General features: G+C 37.1%; 1 protein-coding gene across 1 annotated transcript in view; it reads right to left on the minus strand.

Annotated features, from left to right (window-relative positions):
- LOC111345383 (adhesion G protein-coupled receptor D1-like) overlaps positions 1-10150 on the minus strand; it is a 10299-nt gene extending 149 nt beyond the window's left edge. The window contains exons 1-19 of the mRNA XM_088751032.1: positions 10097-10150; positions 9824-9988; positions 8687-8716; positions 7669-8018; positions 7287-7476; positions 6599-6703; positions 5801-5888; positions 5247-5337; positions 4701-4750; positions 4287-4416; positions 4038-4132; positions 3722-3824; positions 3463-3613; positions 3219-3303; positions 2943-3009; positions 2190-2272; positions 1925-2045; positions 1100-1141; positions 1-926 (exon numbers count right to left, since the gene is read on the minus strand). The exon at positions 1-926 is cut by the window's left edge and continues 149 nt beyond it. Coding sequence (XP_088607158.1) covers positions 750-926; positions 1100-1141; positions 1925-2045; positions 2190-2272; positions 2943-3009; positions 3219-3303; positions 3463-3613; positions 3722-3824; positions 4038-4132; positions 4287-4416; positions 4701-4750; positions 5247-5337; positions 5801-5888; positions 6599-6703; positions 7287-7476; positions 7669-8018; positions 8687-8716; positions 9824-9854 — 1989 coding nt within the window. The 5' untranslated portion in view covers positions 9855-9988; positions 10097-10150 and the 3' untranslated portion in view covers positions 1-749. The remainder of the gene's footprint in view (positions 927-1099; positions 1142-1924; positions 2046-2189; positions 2273-2942; positions 3010-3218; positions 3304-3462; positions 3614-3721; positions 3825-4037; positions 4133-4286; positions 4417-4700; positions 4751-5246; positions 5338-5800; positions 5889-6598; positions 6704-7286; positions 7477-7668; positions 8019-8686; positions 8717-9823; positions 9989-10096) is intronic.
- Between the last annotated feature and the right edge of the window lie 3600 nt (positions 10151-13750).

The raw sequence follows: 13750 nt of genomic DNA on the forward strand, positions 1-13750 counted from the left end.
ATGGAGATATAATCAAAGTACCTTATGGTTTCTTATGAAGGAATAAGGACGATAAGTAGATAAATAAAATAATGAATAGACTAAATGAAACATCTGAGGAAGATTTTCTTTCACGGTGATGAAATCCTAACCATTTCTAATGGATACTCATTGGTGAGCAAGTTTAAGTTTGAAAACAAAAAATGTTTTTTCCTTCTGAGATACCCTAGGTAGGTCCCTTACTCTCAGGAATTGTCTCTTGGATGTGGTTTTGGATTTCTAGACCATCTGACCTTGGTTATATCCGGTACTCATTCTCGACATAAAGGATACTTCTCATGATGATTACTTGAACTGTTATATTATTATAATTTGGATCAAATGCAAAGCTATCCGAGCCTCAGCTTCAGAAGGTTATAATTATAATAGTAATAATAATAATAATAATAATAATAATAATTATAATAATAATAATAATAATAATTAAATATTTATATTGCGCAAATGAACATGTGGATATGATCAAATGCGCATCACAACACTTTTCGGGGGAATTTGGCCAGACTGCATCAGCAGTTTACAAACAATCGAAGGAAACGTGTTTGAAGATGCCCCCTCCCCCCAGTTCCCAGTAAACAGGCAAGACCACATTACAGTAATCTCGTGAGTGGGTTGTTATCCAGCTCTTCTGAGTCGTTCCAAACTTTCTGCACGAACTTAATTTAAGATATACACAGATCTAGACTGTGGAAAAAGACTACGATGCCGATTCAGATCTCAGGGACTTCAACACCACTTTCATTGTTATTGCGAGGCTGGACAGGAATATTTCTCGGAAAAACGATATTCCCATCAGTTTCATTCACTTGCGAGGCTCGCTTAATGTTCGTTCCTTCATCTATAGTTGGGGTGACGCCAGTGATCCTTGTTTTAAAGCGAGATCTAATCTGCAAGGATAAGGTGAAATCAAAACGATTACAAGAGTTTTAAAACTGATCGTGCGTTGAATTGGATCGATATAACCATGGAATTAAATTTCTTATTAGAAAGTCGAAGCCTAGCTAGAAAGAAATCTGAACAAAGGTACAAAGAGAGCTAAGAACAACATTTAATAACATACCTCTGAGTTTCTTACGCAGTGAAGGAGAAATATTAAGAAGCCCTGTTAAATCATAAAGTGGGATATCAAGTTAACGCCTGCAGTATAACTTTTTTTATTGCCTGTGTGTAGACTCATAAAGCTTTCATCTACGCCCTCCACCCCCAGTTCCCTGAATATGCAATCTCATGGTCAGAAAAATGTCCAAATTACTGGTATTAATCACAAGCTCTCTATTTTTACAAGTTGCTTTACACTAAGTTTAGCACATGGTAATCTACTAGGCACGACAATATGCGTGACAGTGACACTACTTATATTATAAGATCAATAATATAAGATAAGTTTTATGAGATGAAGAAAACCATCATCATTGCAGATTCAAGATCGTGAGATTGGTTTTATGATTTTATTTGTTATTTTTAATTCCGGAGATTTAAATTGTAAAGATATCATTGTAAAGAGTGATCGGTATTTTTATTTGACAACATTAGAGTCCTGATTGTCTGTTTTTTATTTAAATTTTTTCTTTCTCGTTAACGTTATTTACTTAAGAACGCTATAAATGTTGAAAGCTTAATAGCCGTAGGGGGTCTATTTTCCAAGCATGTGGTAATGGGATAGAACGTTCGCTTAAAAAGGCAGTCGAGTATCAGAGAAAGCTGAGAATTCATAATAAACAGTGGTGAACTTGTGCTCTCACATGAGTAGGGTGTATCTCATATGAGTAGAGATAAACTCTGATTACTGACTTCAACTTTGGTGAGATTTATCAAACCAGAAGTAACCCAGTTAGCTAACTCATATTGGACGGAATTCATTTTATAAAATTTGTGTTTAGTTTACCTGAGTGGAGTTGAGAAGTGTGAAAATGTAGGCGAACGCTTTGTGCAAGGACAACAGAAGACCAAATAGCCACGTGATCCCCAGAAAAGGAATCATCACCATGCATGCCCTGACACCAAGCCTACAAAATCATGGAAAAAAATAAAGAAGAAGAAGATAGGTTGCTTTCATTTTCGTAAGTAGGTATTACTTGTAAAAGGAAGCAAAGAAAAAAGCGAATGGCTCACCGTGATTTATATTCTACTGGCGCCGCTGACATACTCACCTTATTTGTTCACTGTGTTTGTCTTTCGCCTGATGCATGATTGTCATTTCCTTGATAACTCGCCCCAGTAGCATTGCGTTTAACTGAAAAAAAAAAAAAAAAGTACTCATCAAACTAAATCAAAAACAACATGATTTGGAGGTAGAGCTGAGTTTGCACTTAAGGTAAAGGACGTAAAAAGTTTGAAGCTTCCCCATCCTTATCATTCCACTAAGTTTCTCAGGTTTACCTGAAAATGCGTTCGTACACACAAACTGTCTCGCCTAACAACACAAGACAATCAACCGTTAAAGTTTCGAACCAGAGGCCCATTTCTCGAAAGTCCCGGTAACTTAACGGGCCCGCAAAGCTGTTCTGTTTTCATTCAAGATGTCGATTTAAAAATTTTTGAAAATGATACAACAAAACTATTAGCTAAAGAAACAGAAAAGGACTGGTTTGGGTGCCCGAACCTGCTTTTTTATCCTTTAAATTTTGATTTCAAAACATGGCTTCGGGTCCGTTTAGTTACCGGGACTTTCAAGAAACGGGCCCGTGGACTTCTTAACCTGCCGTCCGGCGCGATAACCGCTTAATGCGTTCTCTAACAATGGGGTCTCCCAAAGGATAACATACACTTTACATTTCGCGGAATACTATCGAACATAGTGAATGAAGTTAGAGGTAAGTGGTAAGAAAGAAAACATCGTCGCGATTCTAACGATAACTGAGGGCAAATCGTGAAAGCGAATAAACCTTAAGAATTTAACTTACCAATTCAATCAGTAGAACGAAAACGACAAATATCCATATCATCCCGTTAGCAGATGAAATCCAGCAGCTGAAGTAAATTAGGTATCGGAAACTTTGATAAATTATCAATTAATGATTTAATATTGTGTACATGCACGTACACAGTATCCTCTAGGCCCGGTTTTCTTGCAAGTAAAAATCACAAGAGAAATAAAATAAAACAAACAAACGAAAAGGCAGAAAACGACGATTCGTGACAGACTCATGGATCAGGAGAAAAAAGTCCTCACTGCTTACGATTTTTCACTGACATAGCTTGTAATCCCCTGTTCGCTTCCTGCTGCAATGCTTAGCGATATGGAGACGACGAGGGCGGGTAGACCTGTGTATTTGAAACTCGAAGTGATTACAATGTCAAACTACAAGGCTGTGGTGATGATAGTAGTGATGAAGGTGATGACAATGGTGCAGGTAATTATTCATGTTTTGCTTTTCAAACAATTATCAATAAGAGTATGACAAGTTTTGAATGCATTTTTACCCCATGAAAATCCATGTGACACCTTCATATTGTCGTTGATGTTGTAAACTTTTACAACAAATAGGTAAAGATAAATTCCTTCGACAAGCATCCAGCAGAAAGCGGCCATCAGGAGATACTGCACTAAAGCTGCTATTGTAACACAGGCAGACTGCACAGGATAGAAAAAGTGGCATGGACTGAATAAGTTAAGAGCAGGTTACTGTCATAAAGACTTACACAAAGGGACTCTACTTTTTTTTTTTATGTAATATCTCACCTTGTTCTCAACAGCACCAATTCCGGTTAGAAAGATAATTTTCCCTGCACCAAGTGAGGTGACCAGACTCACTCGGATCTGAGATAAAGGTCCCCTCATGTCTCTAATAAAAATTAAACAAATGATTTGTAAGAGGACTCCTCCATATCAGTTCCATCATCATTTTATACAAAGCCATGTTATATACTTTGGGAAACAAAAGATAATTCGACTTGGCTTGTATCACTTTACACGTCTAAGCTGATAATAGTTCTTGTTGCATCTAAAATATCGGCTTACTTTACAATGCTTCCGTGGAATTACGTCAGATACTTACGTAAAAAGAGCATAACTGATGATTGTTAAAGTGATTCCAACTAAAGAGAAGGACAAGCCCACGTATGCAAGAATATTCAGCGCCTTTTCGTCAGTCTTGAAAATGAATGAAAAAAACAGAGATTTAATAAAGATAACAGAAAAAGGTTACATAACTTACACCCGGTTTAACACCGACGCGGGAAAAAGCGCCACGCCGATACAAGATGCTTTCTGAAATCAATGTATGTATATTCCGTAATATCCCTACCTTGGTTAACCTGTTACCGCTTGTTCCACTGTCAAACTGCATAAGAACTGCGAAGTGAGTCCGATGATTGCAGCTGCACTCGGTGTAAGTTTCGTTCCTAGATTTTAGGAGACATCCTTGCCCTGACCATCTAGAGGGCATGCAGAAAGCATTTTAAAAAACGGTCCTAAAATTCTCCCTCTCCACCTCCCCCTCCCCAAAAGAAAAAACAAAACAAAACAAAACAAAGCAAAAGAACTGACAGCTCTATCGACCACTTCTTATATGGAAGCCTGGGAAAGAGGAGAAGGAGTAAGAAGTGAGCACACTATATGATGCGCCACTGACGAAAGCCTTACATGTATGAAAGAATAGTCCTGGAAAAATTTGATAATTGGAGTGAACGATGTCATTAATTAATTCAAAGTTACTTACCTGCTTTCGAAAGTATCCCAAAACATGCAGCTTCTGTCCAAAGTTGCAGGCTGAAACCGTGAAATTACCATTAGTTTTAAGTAATTCAGCGTCTTGCGGGCTATTATATATGGAGGTAAGAGTGCTCTCGCCGCAATTTTTCAGACTCCTTCCCCATTTGTGATACATTTGAAGAGTTTCTTCCCAATATTTATAGTCTAGTTTGCCTCTCTTTGAGAAGCGCCCTAAAAAGAAAGAAGGCCTTTAAGTCATAAAAATATCTGATGCTAAGAACTTATTATAAAATAAAGTCCACAATAACAGTAATAGCAAAAACGGCAACAAAAGTCAACCAAAAACAAGACTAAAAAGCGCAAACAGTAGTACATATAAATACAAACAAAAAACGAAAATGCAGACAGACACAAGGATGGTACAGGAAAGATGCGTTAAGAGAGATTAATTGGCAAGGTTTACTCATATTATCCAAATATACCAACGCCACTTAAACTCTTTTAAATAGTTATAAGCATTGATCCAACTCTCTCTTGATTAATTACTGCTTACCTTCAGGTTTTTAAATTTCAACGTGATATTCTCCCTGAGTTTGGAGTTACTTGGCCATATCGTTGCAGACAAGATGAATGTGTTGATGTTCCTAACCATGATTCCCAATAAAATGCTTAGATAAAAATCTATTGTATGCACTTATTTAATCGAAAGTCTTGACAACTCTGTCGAAATTTGTTCTTTATGATCCAAAGTCGACAAAGCGGAATTCCTAGTGTGCCTTTTTTTAATATGCATTCATTTATTTTTCTATGTATATCGCTCAGATGTCAAAAGTCACCCGAAAGATCAACTAATAACAAGAAAAACAAAGCAAGACAAATAAAAGTAGAAGCAAAGAAAAAAAAAAAGAAAAAGAGAAAAAAGGTTATTAAAGACAAAAAAGAAAATTGATAGAAAGTTATTTAAAGACAATCAAAACAAAAGCCAAATAGAAATCCAAACTGGGATCGCGGACATTGCTCTAAATTTGCCTCGTGTAGCTCATCTAACACCAAAAGAGAACTATACAAACTTGAAGATACTATATATCAAACTAAGTTTTAGCAAACCCTCTTTTGTTGAACGAGACAGAGTTGGCTTGGTTTGGTAGGAATATTTTATGCAGATCTTTGTAAATGACGGCAAGTGCCACTGATCCTAAGACGTAATAATGGAGAAAATTTTATTACTACCGGTCTCATGACGAAAAGAAGGAGAATCAATCACGGCCTTAAGACTTTACAACCCAAGTGGCTAATTCAAATGGTATGCCTTACGTTTGAATAGGAATAAAATATTTCGACCTAGGGACAAATAAACAATTGAATATAAACAAACAACCAGCTTAAAATCTTAGCCATCCAGTTTGAATTTTCCTTCGTACATGAAACAATCTCCTTCTGACCAATAGCACTCATAATCAAAACTACAAAAAAATCCTTGAACCTAACTGGTTATCACTAGCATGATTTGAGCACTTATAGGACAGTGTACGCTTCATGCTTGTAATTGGACAATGTAATAGGAAGGTTAAAGGGATACTATCAAAGTAGACAGGACGTGTTATGTGTGCTCGCTGTTGCCGCGCTTTTCGCCGAGTTAACTGTCGTTGTTGCTATTTTTGTTTGTTTGTTTTTATGAAAAAATATTACTTAGGTTTAGCTTCTTTCTTCCATTTGTCATAGTTTTTATTAATTGATAACAGGACTTCGTGTCGTCCAATTTTGTCAGAACTTGTTTGATTAAAGACTGAGTTGGACTCCACTCGGTCCTTTTACCATTATCAATCGCCAAAAATATTGGATGATACAACAAAAAATGTGGAATTTTATATTCTTAAAAGAATGACAAATATATAACTCTCCAACCGTTATCCAAGCCTGCAGTGGGAAGGCTGAGGAGGTTTTCTCCTTTATCATCACCAAGTTGGACATCGCTCTCATTTTCGTTAAAAATCTTCCTGACCAAAATATCTAAAAAAAAAAAAAGATTTGTTTAAAGTGCAGGCCAAAATGAATAAGGATGCTTTCGTATTAGTCACAAGTTACCGTTCTCAAAATATTAAGGCCTAGAAGGGCTGAAAACTATCACTTAGAGGAAATCAGTGTAAGCTCTTTGGAATGATGATCAGTCAAAGGAGCGTTCTCAATTTGAATTTCGGATAAAGTGTGGGTGATCATTTTTTCAATCATAAAACATATATCATCGCAGCGGATTCCAAGTGTTTTTAATTTGTTATTATCCTTTATTACTTTTTAATACATTCTGTTACGAGATTCCACACAATTGAAAGACTTCTTTGGGACAATTGGTGCGGGATAGGAATTTGCTGGTATGAACAACCTTTAAGGGAGCTTTGATACCTGTCGCCAATAGGACTCGATGAAGGGTTGATGGTGACAAAGCTTGCGCCCAAAATCAAATAGTTTAAAGCAAGTATTACCCTAGAGGATTATTTCTCAAATCTTCCACGGACAATGCATTATTTCTTATCTTGAACTCCGTAGTAGAAACAAAAAAACTCCCAAATCAGCTTTTTTTTTAAGATTTACTCACCTGCATGTTCACAACGAATGTAAATCTTAGTTGCGGTTTCATTAAGATGATATTGTGAATATTTCCCGATGAACTCCTCCAAATCAGTAACGGAGAGAAGAGCACGTTCAATCTTTTCTTGATTTGCTTCATATCCAAAGGAGTTTATCACTTCTTTGAGGATGGTGTCGACAAGTTTCTTACTTGGAAACTGAGAAGGTTAAAATTAAAATTAAAATTCGAGTAGGAATAAGGCGGTTAACATATATCATATTGTAACCGTAGTACTCTTAAAGGAATAAATAAATTAATGAGTCACAAATTTTATGAAAAGGTTCTGTAAACAGTGAAAGGAACTCTGGTAAACATTAGGCACTGTTGCACTAGAATCAAATCCACTTACTTCGATCACTGTTGTTAGCTTAATGGCAGTAAAATTCCTTGCCCAGCAATGTTTCACTTGGATACTGCCCAAATACAGCGAGTCTGTTGTGTTAATAGAAAGCTTTTTGCGAGGGTTTCTGCACCTCCACATTTGCGTACAGCGCGATGTCCAATTGGACGACTGCCTGAAACAAGAAGCCAACTGCTCACACCAAGATTCACAACATCCCCGGTCAATAGATGTATCTGTCTCATTGCGACATATCATCCTATGCCAGTTCTGACGCCTTTGGCCAATACCCTGCTGGCAGTCCATACCGATCAGCTCTGAATAACTGAGTGTCTCGTTAAGGCTGGAGCAATGCTTATCTGCGTTGCAAAAGTAAACATTTAGTAGAAACATTTTAAAATATTAACGATTTTCCTCGTCTGCACACATACTGTCTTTTATTCGTTTACATAATCATTTTTTGTAGATCAATTTTTTTTTTCCACTCACGTCTTGTTTCGTGGACTTTCAGGAACAAGTTGTAATCGGTTAAGACCCATAGCAGTTTCTTGCTTTTACCTTTCTGTTTTTATAAATTTCCAATTTTCACTTTGAGCTCGCTAAACGCAGAAACGAGTGGTTGGTACTACTAGTTTATAGAAAAACACAGAGCTATTACGATGGTTTGACCCTCAGTTTATTCTGACTTCAATTGTCTTTTTCTATTTTAATATTTGCAATTTTTTTTTTTTTATCTTTTTGGGATGGAGAGCTGCTTTGAAATTGATGTTACAACCTAAAGTTTATAAGCCAAACCGACCTCATTTTTTGTTTGTTGTTGTTGTTGTTGTTTTTTTTTTTGACCTCTTTTGTAGGGACAATTACCAGCAATAACAAATCAGTGATCTTCCCGAGTAATTCGCTTCTCAATATCTATTTAGCGATATATGATGTTTTGTTTAACCCATGACGGCAGCGGCGAAGACCATAGACAATGTTGAACCCTTTAAAATTCCATATTCCTTTTCCGGACAAAGAAAGTACAAACCTTGAGTTGAAATTAGCATGATCTTAGTTGCTGTGGGATAGAAGAAAGCAGACAAAATCTAAATCACCAATCATAAAAAAGTAGTTCCCTAATTCATAGCCATACCAGGTAAGGGGGGGGGGGTGTAGGGGGGTTATGCAGAGGAGTCAATTTCTAGACAAGGACTACGACAATAAGATACCAATGGGAACTTGGGTCTTAAAACAATGAAATGTCAGGGAGTTCATTGTTCCTATTAAATCACCTATACCGGGACATTTGTAAAGTTTTTTCTTGAGATTCTTTTTTATAAAAAAGAAGACCTGACTTGGCAGATTAAGAAAAGAAAACCATCATATCTTCTTTGCGTCTCTAATAAAGAAAAACGTGTCACGAAAAAAATTGGTAAACGAAATGCCGCCCGTGTGAGAAATGCGCCTTTATAGCGACAGTAGTCAGAAAGTGTATCCCCACTATGAATTTGTTAAGGAGAAAGAGAATTAATTACATCCATTAGAGCGGAGTTCTAGTGACTCATAACACAATGACTGGTATATTTGAAACATTTAAGATAAATTTTTAGTTTTCTGAGCTAATTATTCCTTGAAAAGGTTTCTGTCACGGGGAGAGCGCTTGTGTCAACAGAGTGGTCTAGAAAATACATCTGTTTGAAAGGAGATCGCCGTTACGTTTTGTCCTCGCTCGGGTGAAGGACTACGTTTATTGTAGAGAGAAAAATTAGGATAACGTGGTAGAGATCAATGACCACATATAAAAGATAGGCAGAGTGAATCATACACAAATCGCTGAAAATTTTTTCGAAAAAGAAGTTGATTAATTTGTTGTGTTCCGGCATAGGTAGTTTTGCCTACCTAAATGTAAATTATTTCTTTTTTTTAAGTTCTCTTTTACTCATAATTAAGAGATTACAAAAGGGACCATCTTAAATGATAAAAAAGCTCTCGTCTTTCTAGTTGTTTCTATTTCTTCCTATTTCTTTTTTCTCACCAGACTTTCACGCCTATTAAGTGCGTCAATGACAAGCATTAAGAGATTGTAAAAACATTTTAGAAAAATATCATGGAGAAAACGTAACAGGAGGTTATCAAAACTGCCTCTAGCTATGCTACACCGATTTTGTTTCATGCAAGTACTTACCAAGAACGATAAATATTCCAAGTAATAGCATTTTTTTGAGAAGCTCCGTCCAGATGAAAGGACTTTTCCTTGAAATTCAGGGATCCAAGATAATCGATACAAATATCGACGACAGCAAATTTGCCTTAGCGATTATCCCTTATTCAGACTGCTTCACTTAGGGCCCTACATAGAGATGCAAGAAAATCGAGAAAGGGTAAAATTATGAAATTCAAGTCTCACTGAGCTCGGAGTGAGACGCTAAACGGTTAGATGGGATGTTTTTTTTTTCACCTTATGCCTTGATAACTTAGCTTTTAAGCGCGTAGAGCCATTATAACTTCTCCGACGACACATTGACAGTACTACGCGCCTAAACAGGTGGATAATGGATAGAATAATTTCGTTCCATATCAGATGGCAAAAGCTTTGCAAAAGGAGGGAGTTTTGGCGGGTTTTATTTTTCTTTTTATGTTTTTTTTTCGGTTAGCATTTGCATTAGCCTCGTTTTCAATTTCTTCAAGCAACGAAATTAAGCGTGAATTTGTGCTTGTTCCTATCGAGTACCTGCTATAGATTAAACAGAAAACAATACAAAAGCTGAACAGAAATGATACCTAATATCTAAATTCCATTATTCTGGGTTTTTCTTCTTTTTTTTTAGCTGAAAGCTATCAGGGCACTTAGATTAATGTCCTATGTTGACAACCGCTATCGCTGTCTGATTGGTTTTTGGAAATAAGTCGACAAACAATTGTCTGTTATGTGGATGATTATTTTTACTGCTATTGTCAGATCATGTTCTGCGGAGGCAAAATATGCAGTAAAGGAAATAATTTTCCTATTACACCTTTGAGAGGAAAATCAATTGTTTCTTTCTTTCTTTACTTTTTGCAGATTTGCTTTTTTTTGTTTTTTGGTAGTTAAAAGGTGATAACAAGTCGAACATCCCATTGCATGAAGATAACATTTACTACATGAATGAAAACCGGGGTCCGATTCTTTAACATTATTATTTTTGTTGATTTTACCCGTTAGAATCCTTTGGAAGAAGGAAACAAAATTGATTTGGGGACTTATTCACTCAGCTATGCAACGCCCAGTCTACAGATGGCCCACGCATATGCAGACCCCAGGACGCTTTACACGCTGTCATTTCTCCTACCCTTATAGCGTTATGCAGAACCAGGGAAGTTACCATTTATATCTTGACGTGTGTGCTGAGATTAATCCGGCACGGTGTCAGCGGTGCCTGAGTTTCTGTTTCTGTTCTCGTTGTCGTTGCTGCTGTTGTTACATTTGCTAAATAAACCTCGGCTAAAACATTCATTCAGTCTGGGTAAAACTTGCTTTGAGTGTTTTGGTTCGCTGTTTGTTTATGTAGAGGTTTTTTACCAAAACTTAAACTTTCCATTGGTTGTACGATGCGTTCAGTCAAGGACTCAATCGCTTAAGGGTTGCGAAAAACACAGTTCAAAGATGTTTGTGAACATCAAAGGAAAGTAATCGAGGGTTGCTGCAGTGGAAAAGACGTATTTCTTTCTGCGCCAACAGGATGAGGAAAAAGCTTGACTTTTGACGTTGCTCCCTATGTTTTCGACTATTTAGAGCACGGTGAAAGACTGGAAGTGTGTTCTTTTTGCGTAGTTGTTGTGCCACTGGTCGCCCTTTTGAATGACCAAGTTGCCTCTTTAGTTGCCCGAGGAGTATCGGCTGCTACAGTTGGAGCAGACTGCAGTAGGGAACAAGTAAAATAAATTTCCGAAGGAAACTACTCGCTGTGATTTGGAAGCCCCGAAGCTCTATTGAATAACCACCGAAGCATTTTCAGCTCTTTCAGCCTTTCTCAAGCGCTTTACTTTGACAGAGCTTTGTAAATTGCCTCCAAGACTACCTTTTGGTCCAGAAAAGTTAGCCCTAACTTGAAAATTTTTCTTTGTCAGCGTTTCGTTGCGTTTCAAGCAGTTTCGGCAAGGAGTTCCCAATTCGTTGTCTCGCGGAAAAAACATCTCCTAGAAGAAGATCCAGACGTTTACAAGTTTTGGTCATCTGTTTCCCTGAAAACAACTTTTTCCGTAACGCCGGATTTTCTACCAATTTGCCACATTTTAGGCAAATGTTGTCCGGTACAGCAACCCGAATAAAAGTTTACGTTGGTGTAGTCTCCTCCTCCATTACTAAAAACAGGTGTTTATTAGTTTCCGGAGTGTTTTTTCATTTCAGGAATGAAAAATTTAACGATTATTTGTCCTAATGTCCTGAAATTAAGATTATTAATCGCAAAGGGCTTCACTTACGATTATTAGTCGCAAAGAGCGTACTATTGCGATTAATAATCGTCGAAAGTGCGGCTATTAATCGTGACTGCATCATTAATAGTCGTGTTTGACGAACTTTTAGACTAATAATCGTGCATCGTACGTTTAATAATCGCATCTGACAGCAAATGTCATTATTAATCGTACTGCTCTCAAGAGAAAGTTCAACCAGAAATTATTTTTGGACGGCCGCCATTACGACCAAAAATTCAGAAGTTAGTACTTCTTCGTACATGGCTTTTCAAGCAATAAATGTCACACATCTGAAGTCTTCTTGGGTTGGAGTTCTCAGTGAACTTCATTTCTGTTTAAAAAGTGTATTTACCAACGACGTTTTTCTTTTCTTTCGTCCTTCGACGGAGTTCAGCGCAGGCTTTTGATATCGTGAGAGAGTTGACCACCGTTTCTTCGCGATGACCTAGATTGTAAGTAAATACGTTAATTTCGGACAGGTTTTAAGTAGATTTAAATTTAACCGAATACAGTTGCAAACGAACAGCCAAATGAGTCAAATCACGACAAATGCCAAATCCCAACAACGACCTTTAGCGAAGTTGAAACGTATGTTTATGAGCACGCGACAGATGAAACCGGCGGCAGTGATCGATGTGATACAATTATTTCAGGTGTGGATAACTTGCATCGCACTCCGCTAGTCCCGGCTTTACTGAATTACAAATTGACAGACTCAACCCGAAATATAAGAAACCTTTCACTGATTTCCTTACCCCGATTTCTTTTCTTTTCTTTTTTTTTTATTTTCTTTTTTTTTTTCTTTTCTTGTTTAATCAAACGTAATTCGAGATGCGTTTGCATTTTTCATAAACGAAGAGGAAAGATTAATTTGAGTCGCGGGCTCATTTCTCTATCCCGCAAGACTCTAATTCTTTCCAGAACTATTGTGTTTCGAAATGTGTTGTTCAACAGCAATGGGGAAAACGCTGTTCCAGAATGAAAAAACTATTTCCGATATTTTGAGTGAAACCCACCACCCCGGCGAGATTTTGCAAATGTCACGCCGATTCGGTGAGATGTCTTTTTCTATTCTTTTGCCATTGTGATGCTTATCTAGCGGCTAAATAGTCGTTTTTCATCCGAAACGGAATGACAGACAAGTAACAACAAGAATGACCTTTCTTCGTTTATCTCAAATAACAACTGTGTTCCACTCTTTCATTTTAGGCATACAAACTGACAAGCAAATCAGAAAAACAGTGCGCGACTGTCGACTTGTGATACCGATGCGATTACATTTAGATACGCGTCATTTTAATAGAACAAAAAACACATTACGTCGCATGGGTTTTCGTATTTTCCGAAACTTCTTTTATTCGATTAGCATACTTCTGAGAGATGAATTTAGGTCATGTCTAAGTGTACAATGGGTTCTCGTCGAAAGCTTTTTTTCCGCGGTCAAAATTCAATTTGTAGGAATTTCGAAGCTTGCGTCACGCACCCGCTCCGCATGTAAAAGAAAAAATTCATATTAATCAGTGTTATATTTGTTTCCGCCCAAACACGTTGTGTCGGCGACAGAAGCATTCTAAAAACATTCACATGGATTTTAGGTACAAATTCATACAAGGTAATCGCATAAACTGGTAAAGAAACGTCTGTTTTCAAGTAGCTG

This window comes from Stylophora pistillata, chromosome 2 (genome assembly GCF_964205215.1).
Source record: "Stylophora pistillata chromosome 2, jaStyPist1.2, whole genome shotgun sequence".
Taxonomy (NCBI): Eukaryota; Metazoa; Cnidaria; class Anthozoa; order Scleractinia; family Pocilloporidae; genus Stylophora; species Stylophora pistillata.